Genomic DNA, 18896 nt, shown 5'->3' on the forward strand with positions numbered 1-18896 from the left:
TATACGTACAAAATAAACTAGAATATAAATAATTAAGACTAGAATATTGATCATTTAAACTAGAATATAAATATCATTAAGACTTGAATATAAATATCATTAAGACTTGAATATAAATATCATTAAGACTTGAATATAAATATCATTAAGACTAGAATATAAATAATTAAGACTAGAATATAAATAATTAAAACTAGAATATAAATAATTAAAACAATACATTTCTACAAATTTTTCAATACAAAATCGATTTACTACAGTATAAAGTATTTTAAATTGCTGATATAAAAAATTTCGCGTCTAAAGAATTACAAGTGATAAAACCGATTAATTAATTCATACATATGCCTCAATTGTTAATGTTTTTAAAAACCCCATAAGGCAATATAATTCTAAGCAACTAACATTAACAAAAGGTCATGAAACTAATATAACTCTCTCTTACCATTTAGACAAAGTTTTATAGAATGGACTAATAAGGAAAAATTTATAGGCCTAACCAAATCAACAATTCTTGAAGAAGAGAATATAAACGACCAATCCAAATCATAAAACTATATGGTGGTTAGAGCTTCCTCTTAGATGACATGATGGAAGCTAGATAAGTAATCGAGAAAATTATTGAGATATTAAATTTCTAAAAGATTATATTCCATTTTTAATCCTATATAAACTACTGGACAGTTGATCATTGTTGCTCATCTTAATTATGCAATCATATGCTCTCAGCAGCTTTAGTAATAATCTTAAATTACATAGCCACACAAATAATAGATGCTGGTTAATTTGCAGTCATAGCCATGACATACACGATGTTAACTCATATCAAAATCTAGTATGTTAGATATATTGATAAAGCAAAAACACCTAAAATCTTGGAAGAAATTATGTTTGGAAGATATTATGCAAATATATTAAAGCCTTGAGTTATTTACAATTTAAGTGTGCCAAATTAGAAATAAATAATTTGGGAGCTAGAAAATAAGTACCATAGTGATATGATGAAAGCAATTAAGATCTTATATATTATTGTATTGTCAATGTATTCAAATATTTTTAAAATTTTTCAGAAACTTTGGTCAAATCAAAAGAAAGCATTTACTGCTTTTTTCTGATTTTTTCCTATCTCAAAAAGAATTTTTTTATAAGCACCATGTCTTTTAGCTAATTTTGGATATGAAAAAAAAATTTATAAAATAAATATTAAACGATATATTTACTAGCAGATACTAACGCCTAAAATTGCGTTTCAAAAATTATAAGGTTAAATTATTTATCATTCACAATAATTTCTTCATTATTCAATGAATCTAAATAAGATTAATTTTAAAATGTATTTCTTTTCAGTGTATTTATTTTTGTAAATATAATATATAAAAAGTAATATTCCATATTATAGTATCCATTTTTCAAAAATATATATAAATAAGCAAACTATTCTAAATTTATTTAGCATTTTTATTAAAATATAGTTTATTATTAAGTTAGGATAAATATATAAATATATAATTCTCAAATTATGAAAGAATGATCGAGTAAACAATTTAGCCAATATTATCTTTATTAATGTAAAAAGAATAATAGTGTATGATTTTTTAAGATATTGACTATTTTTATAGAAAATATTTACTATGTTTTATTTAGCTAATATTTTGACATTACCTTATGTGATTATAATAGAAAAATTTTAAAAAAATTTTCTATTTCTAGTGTCCTGCTCCTGAAAGGTGAAAATATATTGCAAAGCAATTTTTGCTTAACTTGAAAACTAAAGAAATCAATATTGTTTAATACTCTGGTGAAAAATGACTTAAATAGAAAATCTATAGAAATTAGGCAAATTTGGGAGGAAATAAGAAAAACATATAACTTCAATTATGATCAAGTGAAAAAGAAACCTTCCATTAAAATAGATAATTAACTAATAAATTTTTATTTTTTAAAACTTAAATGTCCAAAGTGTTTTGTTATTAATTTGTAAAAATTTTATTATTTTTTTCAAAACATTTTGGACACAGACTTATATATAAATTTATTTACCTATTTTCTTTCTTTTAACATTTTTGTTTTCAATATTTATATCTTTTAAAACTATATTTTAATCGTCTTTCAACTAAATCAAAGTTTGAATTTTAAAAACTGTATAAAATATACTTTGTTCATCACCAGCTTTATTATTGAGTCCTCTTCTTTGGTCCTCAAGATTATTGCTACTTTTATCTTTAGTTTTTTTCATAAAGTCTTTAATGCTTAAATTTTTAAATCGCAAAGTCATTTTATTTAAATAGTGATTTTAAACTCGGCTTACAATATTAAATTTGTTAATTTTCAATTAATAAATCTTTATATTTATTTAATTAAGGTTATATAATAATTTAATTAATAAAAATCAATTAAACTTCAACTGTTAATGCTAAATTGATATTTAAACATTATGCATGGTATTGATATTTTATTTTTAACAAAGAATTTGATTGCAAGCTGACATAGTGAAAATATAATTTATATGTATTAATCTAATCTAATAAAATTTAGATAGTCTTATTAATTTTTAAATAATAAAATTAAATCTATATATTACTTAATAGAATTATAATAAACAGGGAACAATCAAAAAAAGTTCTTTTTAGTTTAAGGGGATATTAAGGAACCATTAAAAAAAAAATTTTTTTTGCTTCAGGGGGCTATTCAAATTTTTCAGGGGGCTTGAGCCCCTGCGCCCCCCCCCCTAGTGACGCCACTGAATAAATCCTTTAAATAAGTATCTACTGTCAGTATATATACTAATAAAGTTAATGGTAAAAATTATATTGATTCCACGATCAATATGATAAAAGAAGCGATAATTCTTTTGATTTGATTATTAGGGCTGAAAAACTTTTAACAAAATTTAATTTCATCCTCCAAAAATCATAACGGGTATATAAAATGCTTACAAATTTTTAAGTTTTTTAGTCATGATTATATTACAATTTGATTGTGAAAGACTCCAATTGGAGTTCTTTAAAAAAGAATTATTATGAAAATATTGATTACTTTGTTGATCGTTTTATAAAGAGATTTACACAAGAAAATTATAATCTTCTATCATATTTTATTGCATTGTCACTACTCGACCCTGATTATTTTATATCAAATAAATTGGCCCCGTTATAATTATTATCAAACTTAAATATGGAAACGTTACATCATGAAATAACAAAAGGATTATTAACTGCAGAAACATATAATTTTGAAAATATCCTAAATATTATGAATAAAAAAAATATCATCTTACATTTAAAGAATTGTATAAATTCTATTCAGCAGCCATCATCATTGGGGTAAACAGCTTCTTGTGAGGGTTCATTCTTTACACTAAAAAGTTCTATCGAACACTAGAGAATCAATGAAAGATCAACGTAAACAAAATATAGTATTAATGGCTTATGAAAAAAGAATAACACAGGATTTATATTTTTATTCATTTATGTTCAAATTTAAAAATATAAATCGTCCTATTATATTATAGTAATATTTTGTAACTCCTGCATTTTTCGCACATACAAAATAAAGTTATTTATATATATATATATCTATATTATAATTTTCCGATGTCCTCACTACGTCATCGTGATGTCATGTCTCGCTACGTCATGTCATAGCTACATCATGTCATCAGTACGTATTTATTTATTTTTTTTAAAAAAACTGGATAAAATAAGTATATATTATTTTTTTTTAAAGTAAGTAAATAATTTTTTTAAAAAAAGATAAAATTACATTTTAGATTACAACCATTGTCACAATTGGAGGTTTTGGATTGTGAACTTAAGAACCTAAATATAAAATAAAAATATATACTAAAATATGATTCTAAATTTTTATTAAATAAATAACTATAATCAAATACAAAGTGAAAAACATAATCAAAATAAAAGAAAAAGAAAATTAATATAAAAATTAAAATTTAAAAATTATATTTTTAAAAGTATATATTAAAAAATTTTCCAAGCGAAAAATAAAAAGGTTTATCATCCCACTTGTTAAAACTCTTATAGTATGAAAAAATCTAAAATACGCGTTTTTTTCTCATTTTAAAAGACGGGGACCTAAATAATCTATATATATAATCCTCAAAAAATGTCAATCAAATTTAGCCAATAGTTTTCTTTTAAATATTATTTGTCCAATCAAAATGATTATAGCAAATTTGATCAAAGTCACAGTCACAACTGTGACATTATATAGTCAATTATTTTACCTGATAATAGTCAATTATAATTTTTTTAATATATTAGTAATATTCAACTTCTTTATTAATTATTGGACGTTTGTCCTACTTAAATAGAGAGTGATTCTTAATAATATTTAATTAATATTAACAAATTCGGAAGTATTTAAGTTATGTTAAATTGTAGTTTTAATCTCCATGATATTTAGCGCCATCTATAAAATTATATTTTATTTTAAATAGCATTATATTTCTAAGTTGAAATGTAAATATTTTGTCTTAATTGATGTCAAATATATTGTTCTTTCTATATATCTATAATTTATCTATCTATCTATCATAGCAATTTTAAGCCAATTTAGATCATATTAGCAAAATGGATTTAATCTCATATAAATCATGGAAAGCATTTCAGAAGTATTTTGAGGCAATAGGCAGGAAGGAACATTAGTATGAAAAAAATGTTTGCAGATAATCCTACAAGAGCTAAGGAATTCAAATCTATAATATATATATTCAATAAAAATCATCATAGCTTAAACATATCAAACACGCATCATAAACCAAATCGAACCGCCATTTTCAAAAAAAGAATTTTAATACAAAAAACAATTACAAAACATATAATAATATAATAATTACAATAATTGATATTTTTTTTAACAGACACAACATCGAGCAAAACCTTCAATCATCAGTAAATAATTATATTTTTTAACAGACACCACATCGAGCAAAACCATATACTTTCAATTTACACATCTTAATCTTGAAGATACTGAAAATCAAGAACAAGTTGAACATTACTGTGGGCCATTAAAATCTATTTTATTATTTTTTTTTAGATTCCTACACAAGATACCATTCAACAAAACCAAACAATGGAACGTTTCATACTACCAAAATCTAAAGAAGGCATTATTGCTTCAACAAGAGTAAATTTTATATTTTTAAGATGTGATTCCGAAATATATATTTATTAGGTGAGGGGCTATTCTAATATTTTCCATTATTTTTTATAAATATGTTTATGAAGTATATATTTAGTAATTTTATTTTATGTCCACAATAATAAATATTTTAAACTAAACTTATTTTTATAAAATTGAGTAATTCTTATATTTTTAAATTTTAATAATAAATCAACATAAGGAGAAAGCTAGAAAGAGACAGGCACTTTGTCGTATCAAGAAAAGGAACGAGCAAAGTCTTATTCCTACAACATCCAACCATCTTGAAGATACTGGAAATAAACAATTTGCTTCAACATCCAATCATCTTGAAGATACTGAAAATCAAGAACAAGTTGAACATTACTGTGGGCCATTAAAATCTATTTTATTATTTTTTTTAGATTCCTACACAAGATACCTTTGGTGCAATATCTAAGTATAATTTTTTCAGTGATCCTATATCAATAAAAACAAATCAAGTTAAAAATTTTAATTTATGACAATAAATAAATTTATTTAAATTAGATTCCACGGATCATATTGCCGAAATGTGCCATTCAACGGACTCTTAATCTACCCAAATCAATAAAAACAAACGAAGTTAAAAAATTTAATTTATGTTATCAAATAGATTTTTTAAAATTAGATTCCACGATATATATTACCAAAATGTACCATTCAGCAGAATCTTAATCTACCAAAATCAATCAAAATAAACCAAGTTAAAAATTTTAATTTATCTTAATAAATTAATTTTTTTAAATTAAATTCCACGAATCATATTACCAAAATGTACCATTCATTCAACAGAATCTTAATCTACCCAAATCAATAAAAACAAACGAAGTTAAAAATTTTAATTTATGTTAACAAATAAATTTTTTTAAATTAGACACTACCAAAATCTACTATTCACCAAAATCTTAATCTACCCAAATCAATAAAAACAAACCAAGTTAAAAATTTTAATTTATGTATAACAAATATTTTAATAAATATAAATTTCTGAATCACATCTCATAAGATAGATAAGAAAATTTTTGATTTATCCATCATCAGGGGTTATTCATAATTTATTATTTATTTATGAAGTATATGGTTATTAATTTTAATTTATGTCCACAATAAAAAATATATTTCATCAACTAATAAAAAAGAAAATTCTTATTTCACTATCATCTTGACGGGCAAAATATAAGATAAAATAAGTATATAATCGTAATTACCCATGGAATATTTTAGAAAAAATTATTATAAGCCTGGCATATGTTTACATCAGAGCCGGTGTATTGATTGTGAAATCAATACCCATTGTAACTTCAATACCGTATTGATATCATTATAGATTCAATACCGTAGTGATATATTGCTATTGTAGAATCAATACCGTATAGATTTTTAAGATGTTTGCATCGCTTCAAATATATTGGCGACCATTAAAATTATAAAATATTTATTTATTATATATTTTTTCATCGCTTTATAAATATTGGCCGCCATTTTCGATTTGTAAAAATTTTATTTAAAATAGATTTAATAGTTTTAAATATATTAAAATGATAAATATGATTTTCTATTCTTTTATATAATTTATCAGGGAATTTATTTATTTTACAATATCCTATATATTTTATATTTGTTTACTCATTATTTGTAATTTGTGAAGTGCTATATAATTGTTGATTCAAAGTTTTATAAATGATATTATGAATTCAAATAAATTAAATGGACCTTATTGATTGAGTTTATAAAATTTTGTGATTCATATATAAATGTCGAATCAAAGATTTATAAAAATCAATAACGTATTGATTTTTGATGGTATTGATTTTACAATTACACCGGGTCTGCAGGTCTCTGAATAATCACAAAAATATTAAATTATAATTTTTAGCAGGCCTCAAATTTATTTTAGATAAATATTTCTGCACAACAATCATTAGTACAAGAACATTATTGTGGATTACTCAACACTAAGTGCGATTATTGCGATTCTCTAAATTTTTTATTGGAAAAACCCACATAGGCAAATTTAAGAATTGCTGTCATAAGGGGAAAGTTAAGATACCATCAATCCGATATATTCCTTTTTTACAAGACCTTTTATCTAATCCTAACAATGAATTTCATTCAAACTTTATGAAATATATAAGATCTTATAATAGTTCACTTGCGTTCGCATCCATGGGAGCACAGATTTCTAATAGTTTAAACCCAGGCCCATATTGTTTTAGAGTTCATGGGCAAATTTATCACCGAACATCTCATTTATATCCTTCCACTGGGATGCCTCCTAAATTTGCACAACTATATGTCCTTGAGACCACCCAGGCTGTTAATGGCAGGTTACACATGAAAGAAAATTCTGGTTGCAATGAGGATCTCTTAAAAAGATTAGATATTTTAATAAGACAGAATAACCCATTTTCTATTAGTTTTAAAACCTTGGGAGAAATTGAGAAAGAAGAAAAAAATAGGGCTATTCAAGAAAATCCTCCAGTTCAAAAAATCAATATGATTTTTCGTGCAGATCGCTCAAGTGACAAGCGAAGATATAACATTCCTAATATAGATGAAGTAGCTATGATTTTTACAAATGATGATGGTGAACCCCCATTTAAACGGGATATCAAGGTCTATCCTCGAGTTGATGGTAGTGATCTGATAAATATATTAAGCCCTAATCTTGATCCAATGGTATATCCTCTATTATTTCCTTTTGGTGACCCTGGTTGGAAACCAGATTTAAAGGGTGAAGATACAGGTCGTACAAGGGCAAATATCTCACTACTACAGTTTAAAATATTTAGATTAGGAATTCGTGAAAATGAATTCAACCCAATCCTTTTTGCTGGGAAATTATCACAACAATATATTGTTGATTCCTATTTACAGGTCGAGGCGAATAATTTAAATTTTATTAGACAAAATCAGCCAAAATTACGAGTAGATGAATATTCTGGATTAATGGACTACTTGGAAACAAAGTCAAACAATATAATTCCCGGCAAAGCAGTAATATTACCATCATCTTTTCAAGGTTCTCAAAGAAATATGCGAGAACGCTATCACGATGCAATGGCCATTGTGCTCAAATTTGGCAAACCTGATTTGTTTATTACTTTTACATGCAATCCTAATTGGCGTGAAATTAAGGAAAATCTAAATCCCGGGCAAAGTCCTACAGATAGACCAGATTTAATAGCCCGTGTTTTTAAATTGAAATTAAATGAATTATTGTTCGATATAAATAAAAAAAATTTATTTGGTAAATCTATGGCTTTTATATATACAATCGAGTTCCAAAAAAGAGGTTTGCCTCATGCCCATATACTTATTATTTTAAACGATGATAGCAAAATTGAAACATCTCAAGCTATAGATAAATTTGTTTGTGCCGAAATGCCAGATAAAATTCTCGATCCTAAACTTTTTCAGATTGTTACCCATTTTATGATACACGGTCCTTGCGGGATATTTAACCCCAAATCGCCTTGCATGGAAAATGGCATATGTACCAAAAAATTTCCGAAGGATTTTCAAATGGAAACAAGACCAAATATTGATGGGTATCCATATCATAAAAGGCGAGATAATGGTATTACAATTCTTTCCGGTAAACCTACGGATAATCGTTATGTTATTCCATATAATCGATATCTAATGTTAAAATTCAATGCTCATATTAACGTGGAAATTTGTACATCTATTAAATCGGTAAAATATATCTTTAAGTATATTTATAAGGGCTATGACTGTACTAATGTTGACATTAATGTTGCTTCAAATATAAATATTCATGACGAAATTAAATCACATTTAAATGCGCGATATGTGAGTGCATGTGAATCAATGTGGAGGTTATTAGAAAATAATATGCATGACCGCTCGCACGCTGTTATTCGCTTAGGAATTCATTTACCTTTACAACAGCCAGTATATATCACTGCTGGACATGAAAGAGATGCTTTATTGAGATCAGAAAATAAACATACTACTTTAACGGCATGGTTTGAGTTAAATAAGACAGATCTAAATGCTAGACAATATCTTTATGGGGAAATACCTTATCATTATGTGTTTACAAATTACCATTGGAAACTAAGAAAAAAACGATTAAATGTAATTTCAAGAATGTATTCCGTTCATCCTAATTCTGGTGAACGATTCTTCCTTCGATTATTATTACTTCATGTTTGCGGGGCTACAAGTTTTGATTATTTAAAAATTATTAATGGAATTTTAATGAGTACTTTTAAAGAGGCAGCTATTAAAAGAAATTTGTTATCAGATGATAAAGAGTGGGAATCATGCTTAGAAGAGGGATCAATATATCAAATGCCGTCACAACTTCGGAGTACTTTTGTCTTTATCTGCATTTTTTGTCAGCCTGAAAATCCTGCATATCTATGGAATAGGTTCAGATTTATGATGATTAAAGATTATTTGCGTCAATATTCAGAAGTAATTGCAATAAACATGGCTTTAATGGACATTGAAAACGTTTTTCTTGATCATGGTTTATGCTGTCAAAGTTTTGATCTTCCTTCACCTACAAAAATCCCCCCAAAACAACATTATGATGCTCATGTTGAAGCTGCCGATTCAATCGAGCTTATATCTAAATTAAACCGATTACAAAAATATGCTTTTGATTTAATTATACAAGCGATTGAATTAGAAAATATTCCAGAAAGATATTTCTTCGTGGATAACCCTGGAGGTTCAGGTAAAACGTATCTTTACAATACCTTAATGTATTATATAAGAGCAAAAAATCAAATTGTATTGCCTTTTGCAACCACCGGCATATCCTCTATTCTTTTAAAGGGGGGAAGAACCATCCATAGCGGATTTAAATTACCTGTGCCTATCTTTGAAACTTCTACATCCCATATGAATTTACATAGTTCGCTAGCTCTAGATATTAAAAATAGCAAATTGATTATTATTGATGAGGCCACAATGATGACTAAACACGCTTTGCGATGCATTGACCGATTACTTAAAGACATTATGAAAAATTCCCACCCATTTGGCGGAAATGTAATTTTATTAGGTGGTGATTTTAGACAGACTTTACCAGTAGTGCTTAAAGGCTCCAAAGTCGATATTATAGAGTCCTGTATAAAAAGTTCATATTTATAGAGTCATTTTAAAATAATACATTTGATTGATAATATGCGTATTTCATCAGATCAAGTTGATTACAATGCTTGGTTACTTAAAATTGGAGATGGGCTATCACGCAGCAATTCTGATCTTCCTACAAATAGTGTTGAAATCCCATCTTATTTGCTTGAAAATGATTCATTAATAAAATGTGTAAATGGTAATTCTATAGAAATTGCTGATATAGATAGTCTTTCTACTAAAATAATATTAACCACCAAAAATGAAATTGCACTAACCCTCAACAACGATATCATTAATATAATTTCAGGCCCTATCAAACATTATTATAGTGCAGATTCCATTGAAAGCGATAATAAGGATGATATAATGAATTTTCCACTAGAATTTTTGCATTCACAAACTCCATCCGGTATGCCACCTCACAAGCTAACACTTAAGGTTGGTACAATTGTTATGCTATTACGCAACTTGAGCCCAAAGAAAGGACTTTGTAATGGTACCCGTTTAATCATACGACATTTACATAGTAATTTTATCGACGCTGAGGTATTGACAGGCAATAATAAGGGTAATCGAGTTTTTCTCCCACGAATAGATCTAGCTCCAAGTGACTCTCAATTACCATTTACTTTAAAAAGACGACAGTTTCCTATAATTCCCGCTTTTGTGATTACAATAAATAAAAGTCAAGGACAAACTTTTGATCATGTAGGCTTATTCCTCCCTGAGCCCGTTTTTGCCCATGGACAACTATATGTGGCTCTTACTAGATGTAAATCTCAAAATAATATGAAAATTATGATTTTGCCATCAGAATTACAAGGAAAAATTTAAAAAAATGATAAAACATTCACACAAAATATCGTATATAATGAAATCTTAAATTCATAATTTGTAAGAAATTTAAAAAAGTCACCAACTTTGTTATTCACCATCAAATCACCAACTTTACATCATCTTCAAAAACGAAACCAACTTGAGCAAAGAAAAGAGAACTTCTTCACCATCGCTAAACCATCTTCCTCACCAACAACAGTATATTCTATTTAATTTCAATTTACACGTTTTATTTCAGGTTATTTACGGCAAACTACGAGCAAGGAAATCACAACATCATCTTCAAAAACGAAACCACCTTGAGCAAAGAAAAGAGAACTTCTTCACCATCGCTAAACCATCTTCCTCACCAACAACAGTATATTCTATTTTATAATTTCAATTTACACGTTTTATTTCAAGTTATTTACGACAAACTACGAGCAAGGAAATCACAACATCATCTTCAAAAACGAAACCACCTTGAGCAAAGAAAAGAGATTGAAATCTCCTTTTTTAGGTAAAATTTTCTATATTATAAAATTTATTATATTATATTTTTTATATGGCTACAAATGCATATGTGTTGTAACCCGATAATCATCAACTCTTGAAGTATAAATATTTATTATATTTTCTTATAATTCATATCTTTGTCTCTTTTTTTCTATTTCTTCCTTCTGACTTTCATTCTTTTTTTCATTTCTTTGCTCCCCTAAAATCCATCTCCTACCTTCACGCGGTGGGGAGTGAACAGTAATTCTGACTAACAGGAGCTCTGGTAAATAATGTTAGTATTTAGGGTGCTAATAAGAGATATTGTTTCATTTTTGTAATTTAAAATATAAATTTCGAAATCACATCTCATAAAAAGGAAAATGTCTGATTCCTCCATCATCAAATAAAGGTAAAATATATTATTCATCAATCATTGAATAAAAAAGACAATTCCTCTCTCTTAGTCTTAATGGGTTGGAATTGGCCTGAAGGAGGAGGGGGAGGGGTAAAAATAATTATCGTAAAAGAACGAATAAAATTCTCATCCCCGTCATTTTTGACGGGTTATCAACTAGTAACTTAATAATTTTAATAAAACATTATTCTTGTTTACAATTTGAATAATTCATTTTTTTACTAACGCAAAAATGCAACAACATCTTTTTTAGCTTTACAAATATCTGAAGATAATCCCACAATTCCTAGAGAGTTGATCCTAATGTTGACTCCTATGCACGTTCAGTGCATTGAAATTATTTATAATTTGCTTTTATTTTAGAAAACAGACCCTATCTTAACCTCTTAAAAGCTGAACAAATTTTGGTTAATCTATCATTGCAAAAGATGGCTCTTATGAGCAAAATAAATATTCCAAAGATCACAAAGTTTAAAATTCTACCAACAATAAGTTAGTAAAAAGTAATGTCATTTATTTTTAAATTAAAAATATATATAGAAATAAAATTAATATTAAAATTAACATATCAAATATAAAATAAAATAAAACAATATTATATAAAAACGAAGGTGGGACTACAAGTTTCCAAAAAACATGAGTAATTATATTTTAAAATAGTGATTTGAAAGTTTTGTTTTAAAAAATAGAATTCTTTTGGTTCTGATGTAAGGGCTCTTGTCTTATCCCCTATATTTTTTAAGAACTTTAAAGTTCCGCTTGGCATATGTCCAAGGGAAGAGATTACGATCGGTGTAAAAATATAATTTGTGAATTTGGAATATTTCATTGTTTTTTTTTCTCGGCTATATCAACCGGATTAGAATTTAAATTTTTTGGGAAAGAAGATACGCATGTGAAGTCCCAAATTAAGGATTTCCCTAAAGACCAAGGCACGGAAGTTAAGCCATCTGGTCTTAAGCTATCATCTAATGATAAATTTGTAGGCTCCAGGATGTTTGGTATTCGGGCCCTGGTAAGAGAACGGCTAATAGCTAAATTAATTGCTGCATGCCTTGCATGCCTGCCTTGACTATATATACAATTTAGACCATGTCTCCCTTTGGAGTCAACTAATATATATTAAATATATATATACACTAAAAATGCATATATGTTTATTTATTTTTATAAGTTTTTATAATTTATTATTATTAAACATTTTTACTTATACTTTCTCATTTTATATTACATCTGTTTTAGCTTTACCAATATCTGATGATATTCCAAAAATTGCTGGGGAGTTGAACTTAATATTTATACTTTCTTACATTTTAAATTACATCTGTTTTAGCTTTACCAATATCGGATGATATTCCCATTATTGCTAGAGAATTGAACCTAATATTGTCTCCTCTGCAGGTTCAGTGCATTATTAATATTATTATATTTTTATTTTAGAAAACAGGCCTTATCTTAATCCCTCTTAATTTTGATTAATTAGTCATTGCTAAACAAAGAAAGAGATGCCAAATTAATCATCCTTCCTTATTAATTTATTTACATATTCATTTTCCTTTCTATTTTCCTACCTATTTCTTCGTATTTACCATCCTTTCCCTTTTAATTGCTCACTATCTTCCCCTTTCTTCTCTTTCTCTTCCTTTTTTCCCTTTTCTTTCCTTACCATTTTTTTTCCTTCTCCTTTCGCCTTCGCCTTTCTCTTTTCTTTTCTTTTCTTTTCTTTTCTTTTCTTTTCTTTTCTTTTCTTTTCTTTTCTTTTCTTTTCTTTCCTTTCCTTTCCCTTTCTTCTTTTTCATTGCCATTTTTCTTTTTCCTTTTCCTTTTTATCCTTTTTTCTCCATTTTCTTTTCCTTTTTTCCTTTTCCTTTTCCCTTTTAATTTCTTTTCCATATTCCTCATTTCTCTTTTCATTTTCCTTTCCCTTCTCCCTTCTCCTTTCTCTTTTGCTTCATTTCCCTTCTCCTTTCTTCTATCTGTTTTCCTTCCTTTCTCTTTTAATTTATCTTATTACATTCCCCTTTCTTCTCTTTTCCTCTCTTATTCTTCCTCATTTTTATCTTTCTTTATTTTTCCAATCCCTTTTTTTTCTTTCCACTTTCCTTTACCGTTTTCTTTCCCTATTCCTATTTTTACTTATTTATTTTTTCACTTTTTCTTCCCCTTTTTCTTTATTTTATTTTCCCTTTTCTTTTTCTTTCCCCTTTTCTTTACTTTTTTCTTCATTCTCCTTTTCCTAGCTCTTTTTCTTTTCCCACTTTCCTTCTTCTTCTACCAGTTCTTACCTTTTTATTTTATTTTCCTTTACATATTTATTTTACTTTTTCTATTTTCCTACCCTTTATCTTATCCTCAACTTTTCATAACCCTTTTTCCTTTCCCCTCTCTCTTTTTTTTGATTTCCTTTCCATATTCGTTTTTCCTTCTATTTCCCTTCAGTTCCCCTTGAATTCTATTATAACCTTTCTTTTTCTTTTTTTTTCCTTTATTACCCCTTTCTTTTTATTTCATTTTTTTCCTTTCCCCTTTTCTTTCCCTTTATCTCTTCTCTTAAGAAAAGCACTTCTGTGTACCAGGTCTATATGACAAAAATTGGGCAGCGCCCATGTAACAGACTATTAAAATGGATAGCACATTCATACGATAAGATTTATTGTTAAAAAAATAGGCAAAAACGAGCAGCACTTCCATGTATTTAGGTTTTGCTTTAATCCGCACACTTTTATAAGTTACACAAACCGTGTACTTCCCTTTTAAAAAACCCACACGTTTAGACACAAAACACATAAACCAACATAAAACCAATATAATATTAAGTATCTCTTACTCGTTAATTGCTAATATTAACAGTAATAAATATTTTCAGAAGGGATATGATTTAATTTGTATTTAATTTCATATTTTTAAATCAAATAATTTTATTTTCCAAAAACAATAATATAACGATTTAGTAATAAGATTTTACAATTTGAAAAAATTATTTAAATAAAATATATTAATTTTGATAATGATGACTTGACAAAATAACAAAAAAAAATAACAATGAATGCGCAAAATCCCTCCCCCCCCCCTACCCAATATATATGACAATTTTCTTGTTGAAATAATATACAACTGTTTTTTGTATACAATTTACTTTTACCGAAAGATATATATTAAGACATTATTATTGAGTGATATTCTTAATCAGGGTTGCTAGGCCAAAATTTTCAAATTGCGGGATAATTTTGATATTATGTGGGAGAAATATAAAAATTGCGGTAGAAATATAAAAATTGCTAAAAAAAATTTTGCGGGCAAACCCGCCCTTCGGCCGGGAAATTGAATTGATTTAATTATTCGCCTATTATTTTTTATTTAGTTTATATAAATACAAAGTCGGTATTTTCAAAATAAAATAACATCTTGGTTTATTAAAATATATTAATTTATAAAAAAAACCAATGATCTTTTTTAAATATAAAAGAGTGTAAACAAGATAAAATTTTATATAAAAAACGATTTTAATTTTTTAAAAATATATTTTATGCGAATGTCCAGTAAAACGACCGCAATTGGAAATCTACCGTGTGTGTATAACATTATAGGGATTTAATTATCACGTATCACGTTTAAATACATAATAAGGTACTCCAAAAATAAGAAATAATACAGATGCAACTACAGTTGCGGCAATTGTAAACACTTATCTTTACAAAATTCACAGAGATACTTATCCTCATAATGTTGGTAGAATTTTTTTCCCATAATATTTAACGAACTCTAATATAAATAAAAACTATACTTGTAGAACAAAAATGAGCAAAACTATCATCAATGTTTTATGACCTAAATTCAGGAGGTCAATTCTTGACGATTTGAAAGATGGACATACATATGCAATTCTATCAGATGCATAAAATAAGGGAAATATTAAAATATCTCCCTCGATCCTTCGCTATTTCATCAAAATTAAGGTCGTTTCAATAAAACTATTAAATTTTTTCCCCTCAAATAGTGAAAAATTTAAAGACATAGCTAACCTTATAAAGGTAAATATAGCAGATTTGAGATTATTAATATATTACATGTCAGCTTTCTGATCTGATAATGCCTCAGTGAATTTGGTAAAAACAGAGTGTATTTACAGAATTGAGTCAGCACAATGTTGGTTGCGATATGTTCCTAATACCCTCCATCGGAATTTTAAAATTTAATAAACCTTTAAAAAAATATTTCTAAAGATTATAAAAGCTGTCCTAATATTTTGAAATTTTTTTTCAATAATGAATGGCAGAGGTATATTTAGGAATGATTTCACATGTAGGAAATCTACTACATGCTATTAATGTGTAGTTGCAATCTGAAGAATCTTAACAAAGATTCACAAAATTATGCTACAGATGTGATCATCATTACAGTTAAAAATTCACAATAAATTTTAAGGGGCCTTTGCTAAAACTTATTTATATTTTATTTGAGATTTAAATAATAGAATTAAATGTTTACCGTCGTTATTGAGATATTTATAAAATTCCTGGCATGACATATTATATATTTGTTTAACCATTAGCTCGACCTCTAATGTTGTTAAAGCAATCCGATTTTTCTCCTTTTTCCAGGCAGTCCTCATCAATCTAAAAATGTGCTCTAATGAGGCATTAGAATGAGGTAAGGAGAAGACATACTCGCATATTTTTTTCAAGCATGGGGATTTATCGTTATTACGAAATTTTTTAACCCATTTCTCCTCTGCTTTTAGAATATTTATCTTTAAGTATTTTGACGAATCATAAAAAATAGAGAGAATTACAATCTCCTCAAACAAGACATCAATATCTTTCGGCATTTTTAATATATTTATTAAATTATAAAAACCATCAATTGATGGTTTCTGTTTCATGATATTTATACATTTGTAAATAGAGTTATTAAAATCAAATTTTGATTGTAGATATTCTAAAATTGTCTTAATAAAAATATCTGCATCATTTAAAAATGTATTAATTAGAGTATTATTTGAACATTTTAATATAATATTTTTAGCAATAGCGGCATAATATTTATTATCAATTCTTAACTGTAGAGATGAACAGAGCTGTAGCATGATTTTGTGAATCTTTTTAAATAAAAAATATTCTGATTGCAACTGAATATTAACTGCATGAAGTAGATTTCCTACTTGTGAAACGAATCTTAAATATGCTTCTGATTTTTCAAAATTTTAGGACAGCTTTTAAAATCTCTATTTAAGAAGTATTTTTTTAAGGGTTTGTAAAATTTTAAAATTATATCGATGGCAAGTATTAATGACAACCACCTGATAGGTATATATCGCAACAACTCACACCATTCCAAGTCAGACCACTTCACCAACTATTTTAATTCATTAACTCTTTTAGTTGATGAACTAAATTCGTTAAAGCATTTCATCACAATTATTTCGACATCCACAGATAGTACATTCATTGCTCTTGTAAGAATTATGTAGTATATGGCATATACAGCCAATTGGTATTAATTCAATTGTGCTGCCTCAATTCGGTAACTTTGGTTTTTGCCAAAATTTACAGAGGGATTATCAGCGCAGAAAGCTGACATGCTAATCATTGATAACCCTATTTACCATTATGTGGCTAGCTACATCATTGGATTTTTCACTATCCGAGGAAAATTTTTTAACAGTTTTATGGAAATGTTCTTATTCTTGTTGAAATAGCGAAGTATCGAGGGAAATGTTTTAATATTTTCCTTATTAGATGTATCTGTTAGAATTTCATATGGATGCCCATCTTTCAAATCGTCTAGAATTGACCTCTAGGATTCAGGTACTAAATAACTTGTGAATGTGATAGCCTTGCTTGCCACAAGTAAGGTTTGCGCTTATATTGGAGTTGTTAAATATCATGAAAAAAATATTCGACCCACATTGTGATGATATAGCTCTGTGAATGTTGAACTACATGATAGATGTATACGATTTCCGCAAATGTAGTTGCATCTGTATTATTTATTATTTGAGAATATTTTTGTATTTTGATATACTCCCCTGTACTGACTTATATGAATGAAATGATATTGATTTATTATTGGATAAAAATAAAACAGGATAGAAAGAAATTTACAAATTAGACATGTTTTTAAATATTTAAAAATATAAAAATCATCAATTAATGTCTCTCAAAATTATTATTTATATATTAAAAATGTTAAAATTATAAAAAAAATTGCAGGAGAAATTAAAAAATTGCGGTAGATTTTTGCGGGAAATTTCCAATCACGGTAGTTTTGCGGGAGAGAGATATCTGCGAGTAAACTAAAAAATTGCGGTATCACCAGTCGTGTTATCATTTTCAATATGTCTTCAAGGCTATTGCTTCTGATTCATAAAACGAAAAAAAAATATTTAACCTTAAAAAATTTGATAATATATGTACCATTTACTATATTTGAAATACACCTGTTAAATTCAACCTCTTTTTAATTTTTATATAACCATATTTTTCATGGTTTCAATGAGAATATTTATATTACTATACGACAATAGATAAGAATATAATTTGGATTATAATATCATTTTGTTTTTTCTCCCTTCTTTTTTCTTAATTTTTTGAATATACTATTTAAGGACAGGTTTTGAATCCACAATTTGTTTGATTATGTCTTTTAAAGCTACTATCTCTAATTGAAGCTTTTCTTTATATCGTGAAACTTTGCCTACCATGTCTTTTTCTATTATTGTCTCTCTATTTATCATCTCTTATATTATACCAATTATTAATTAAGCATTTGCTTTTTTTCTGAATAATATTTTTGGGCATATGTTGAAATTGTGAAAATATTTTTATAAGACAAGAAATTGGTTATGGATTGGTGTAATAAAATA

General features: G+C 26.9%; 1 protein-coding gene across 1 annotated transcript; it reads left to right on the forward strand.

Annotated features, from left to right (window-relative positions):
• Positions 1–4612: 4612 nt before the first annotated feature.
• On the forward strand, positions 4613–11136 carry LOC135924027 (uncharacterized). The gene is made up of 5 exons (XM_065459075.1): positions 4613–4630; positions 5059–5148; positions 5366–5531; positions 7193–10291; positions 10364–11136. Exons 1-5 carry the CDS (start codon positions 4613–4615, stop codon positions 11134–11136), a joined length of 4146 nt encoding a protein of 1381 aa, XP_065315147.1.
• The last annotated feature ends 7760 nt before the right edge of the window (positions 11137–18896 follow it).

Source organism: Gordionus sp. m RMFG-2023, chromosome 2 (genome assembly GCF_954871325.1).
Source record: "Gordionus sp. m RMFG-2023 chromosome 2, tfGorSpeb1-WG-v2, whole genome shotgun sequence".
Taxonomy (NCBI): Eukaryota; Metazoa; Nematomorpha; class Gordioida; order Chordodea; family Parachordodidae; genus Gordionus; species Gordionus sp. m RMFG-2023.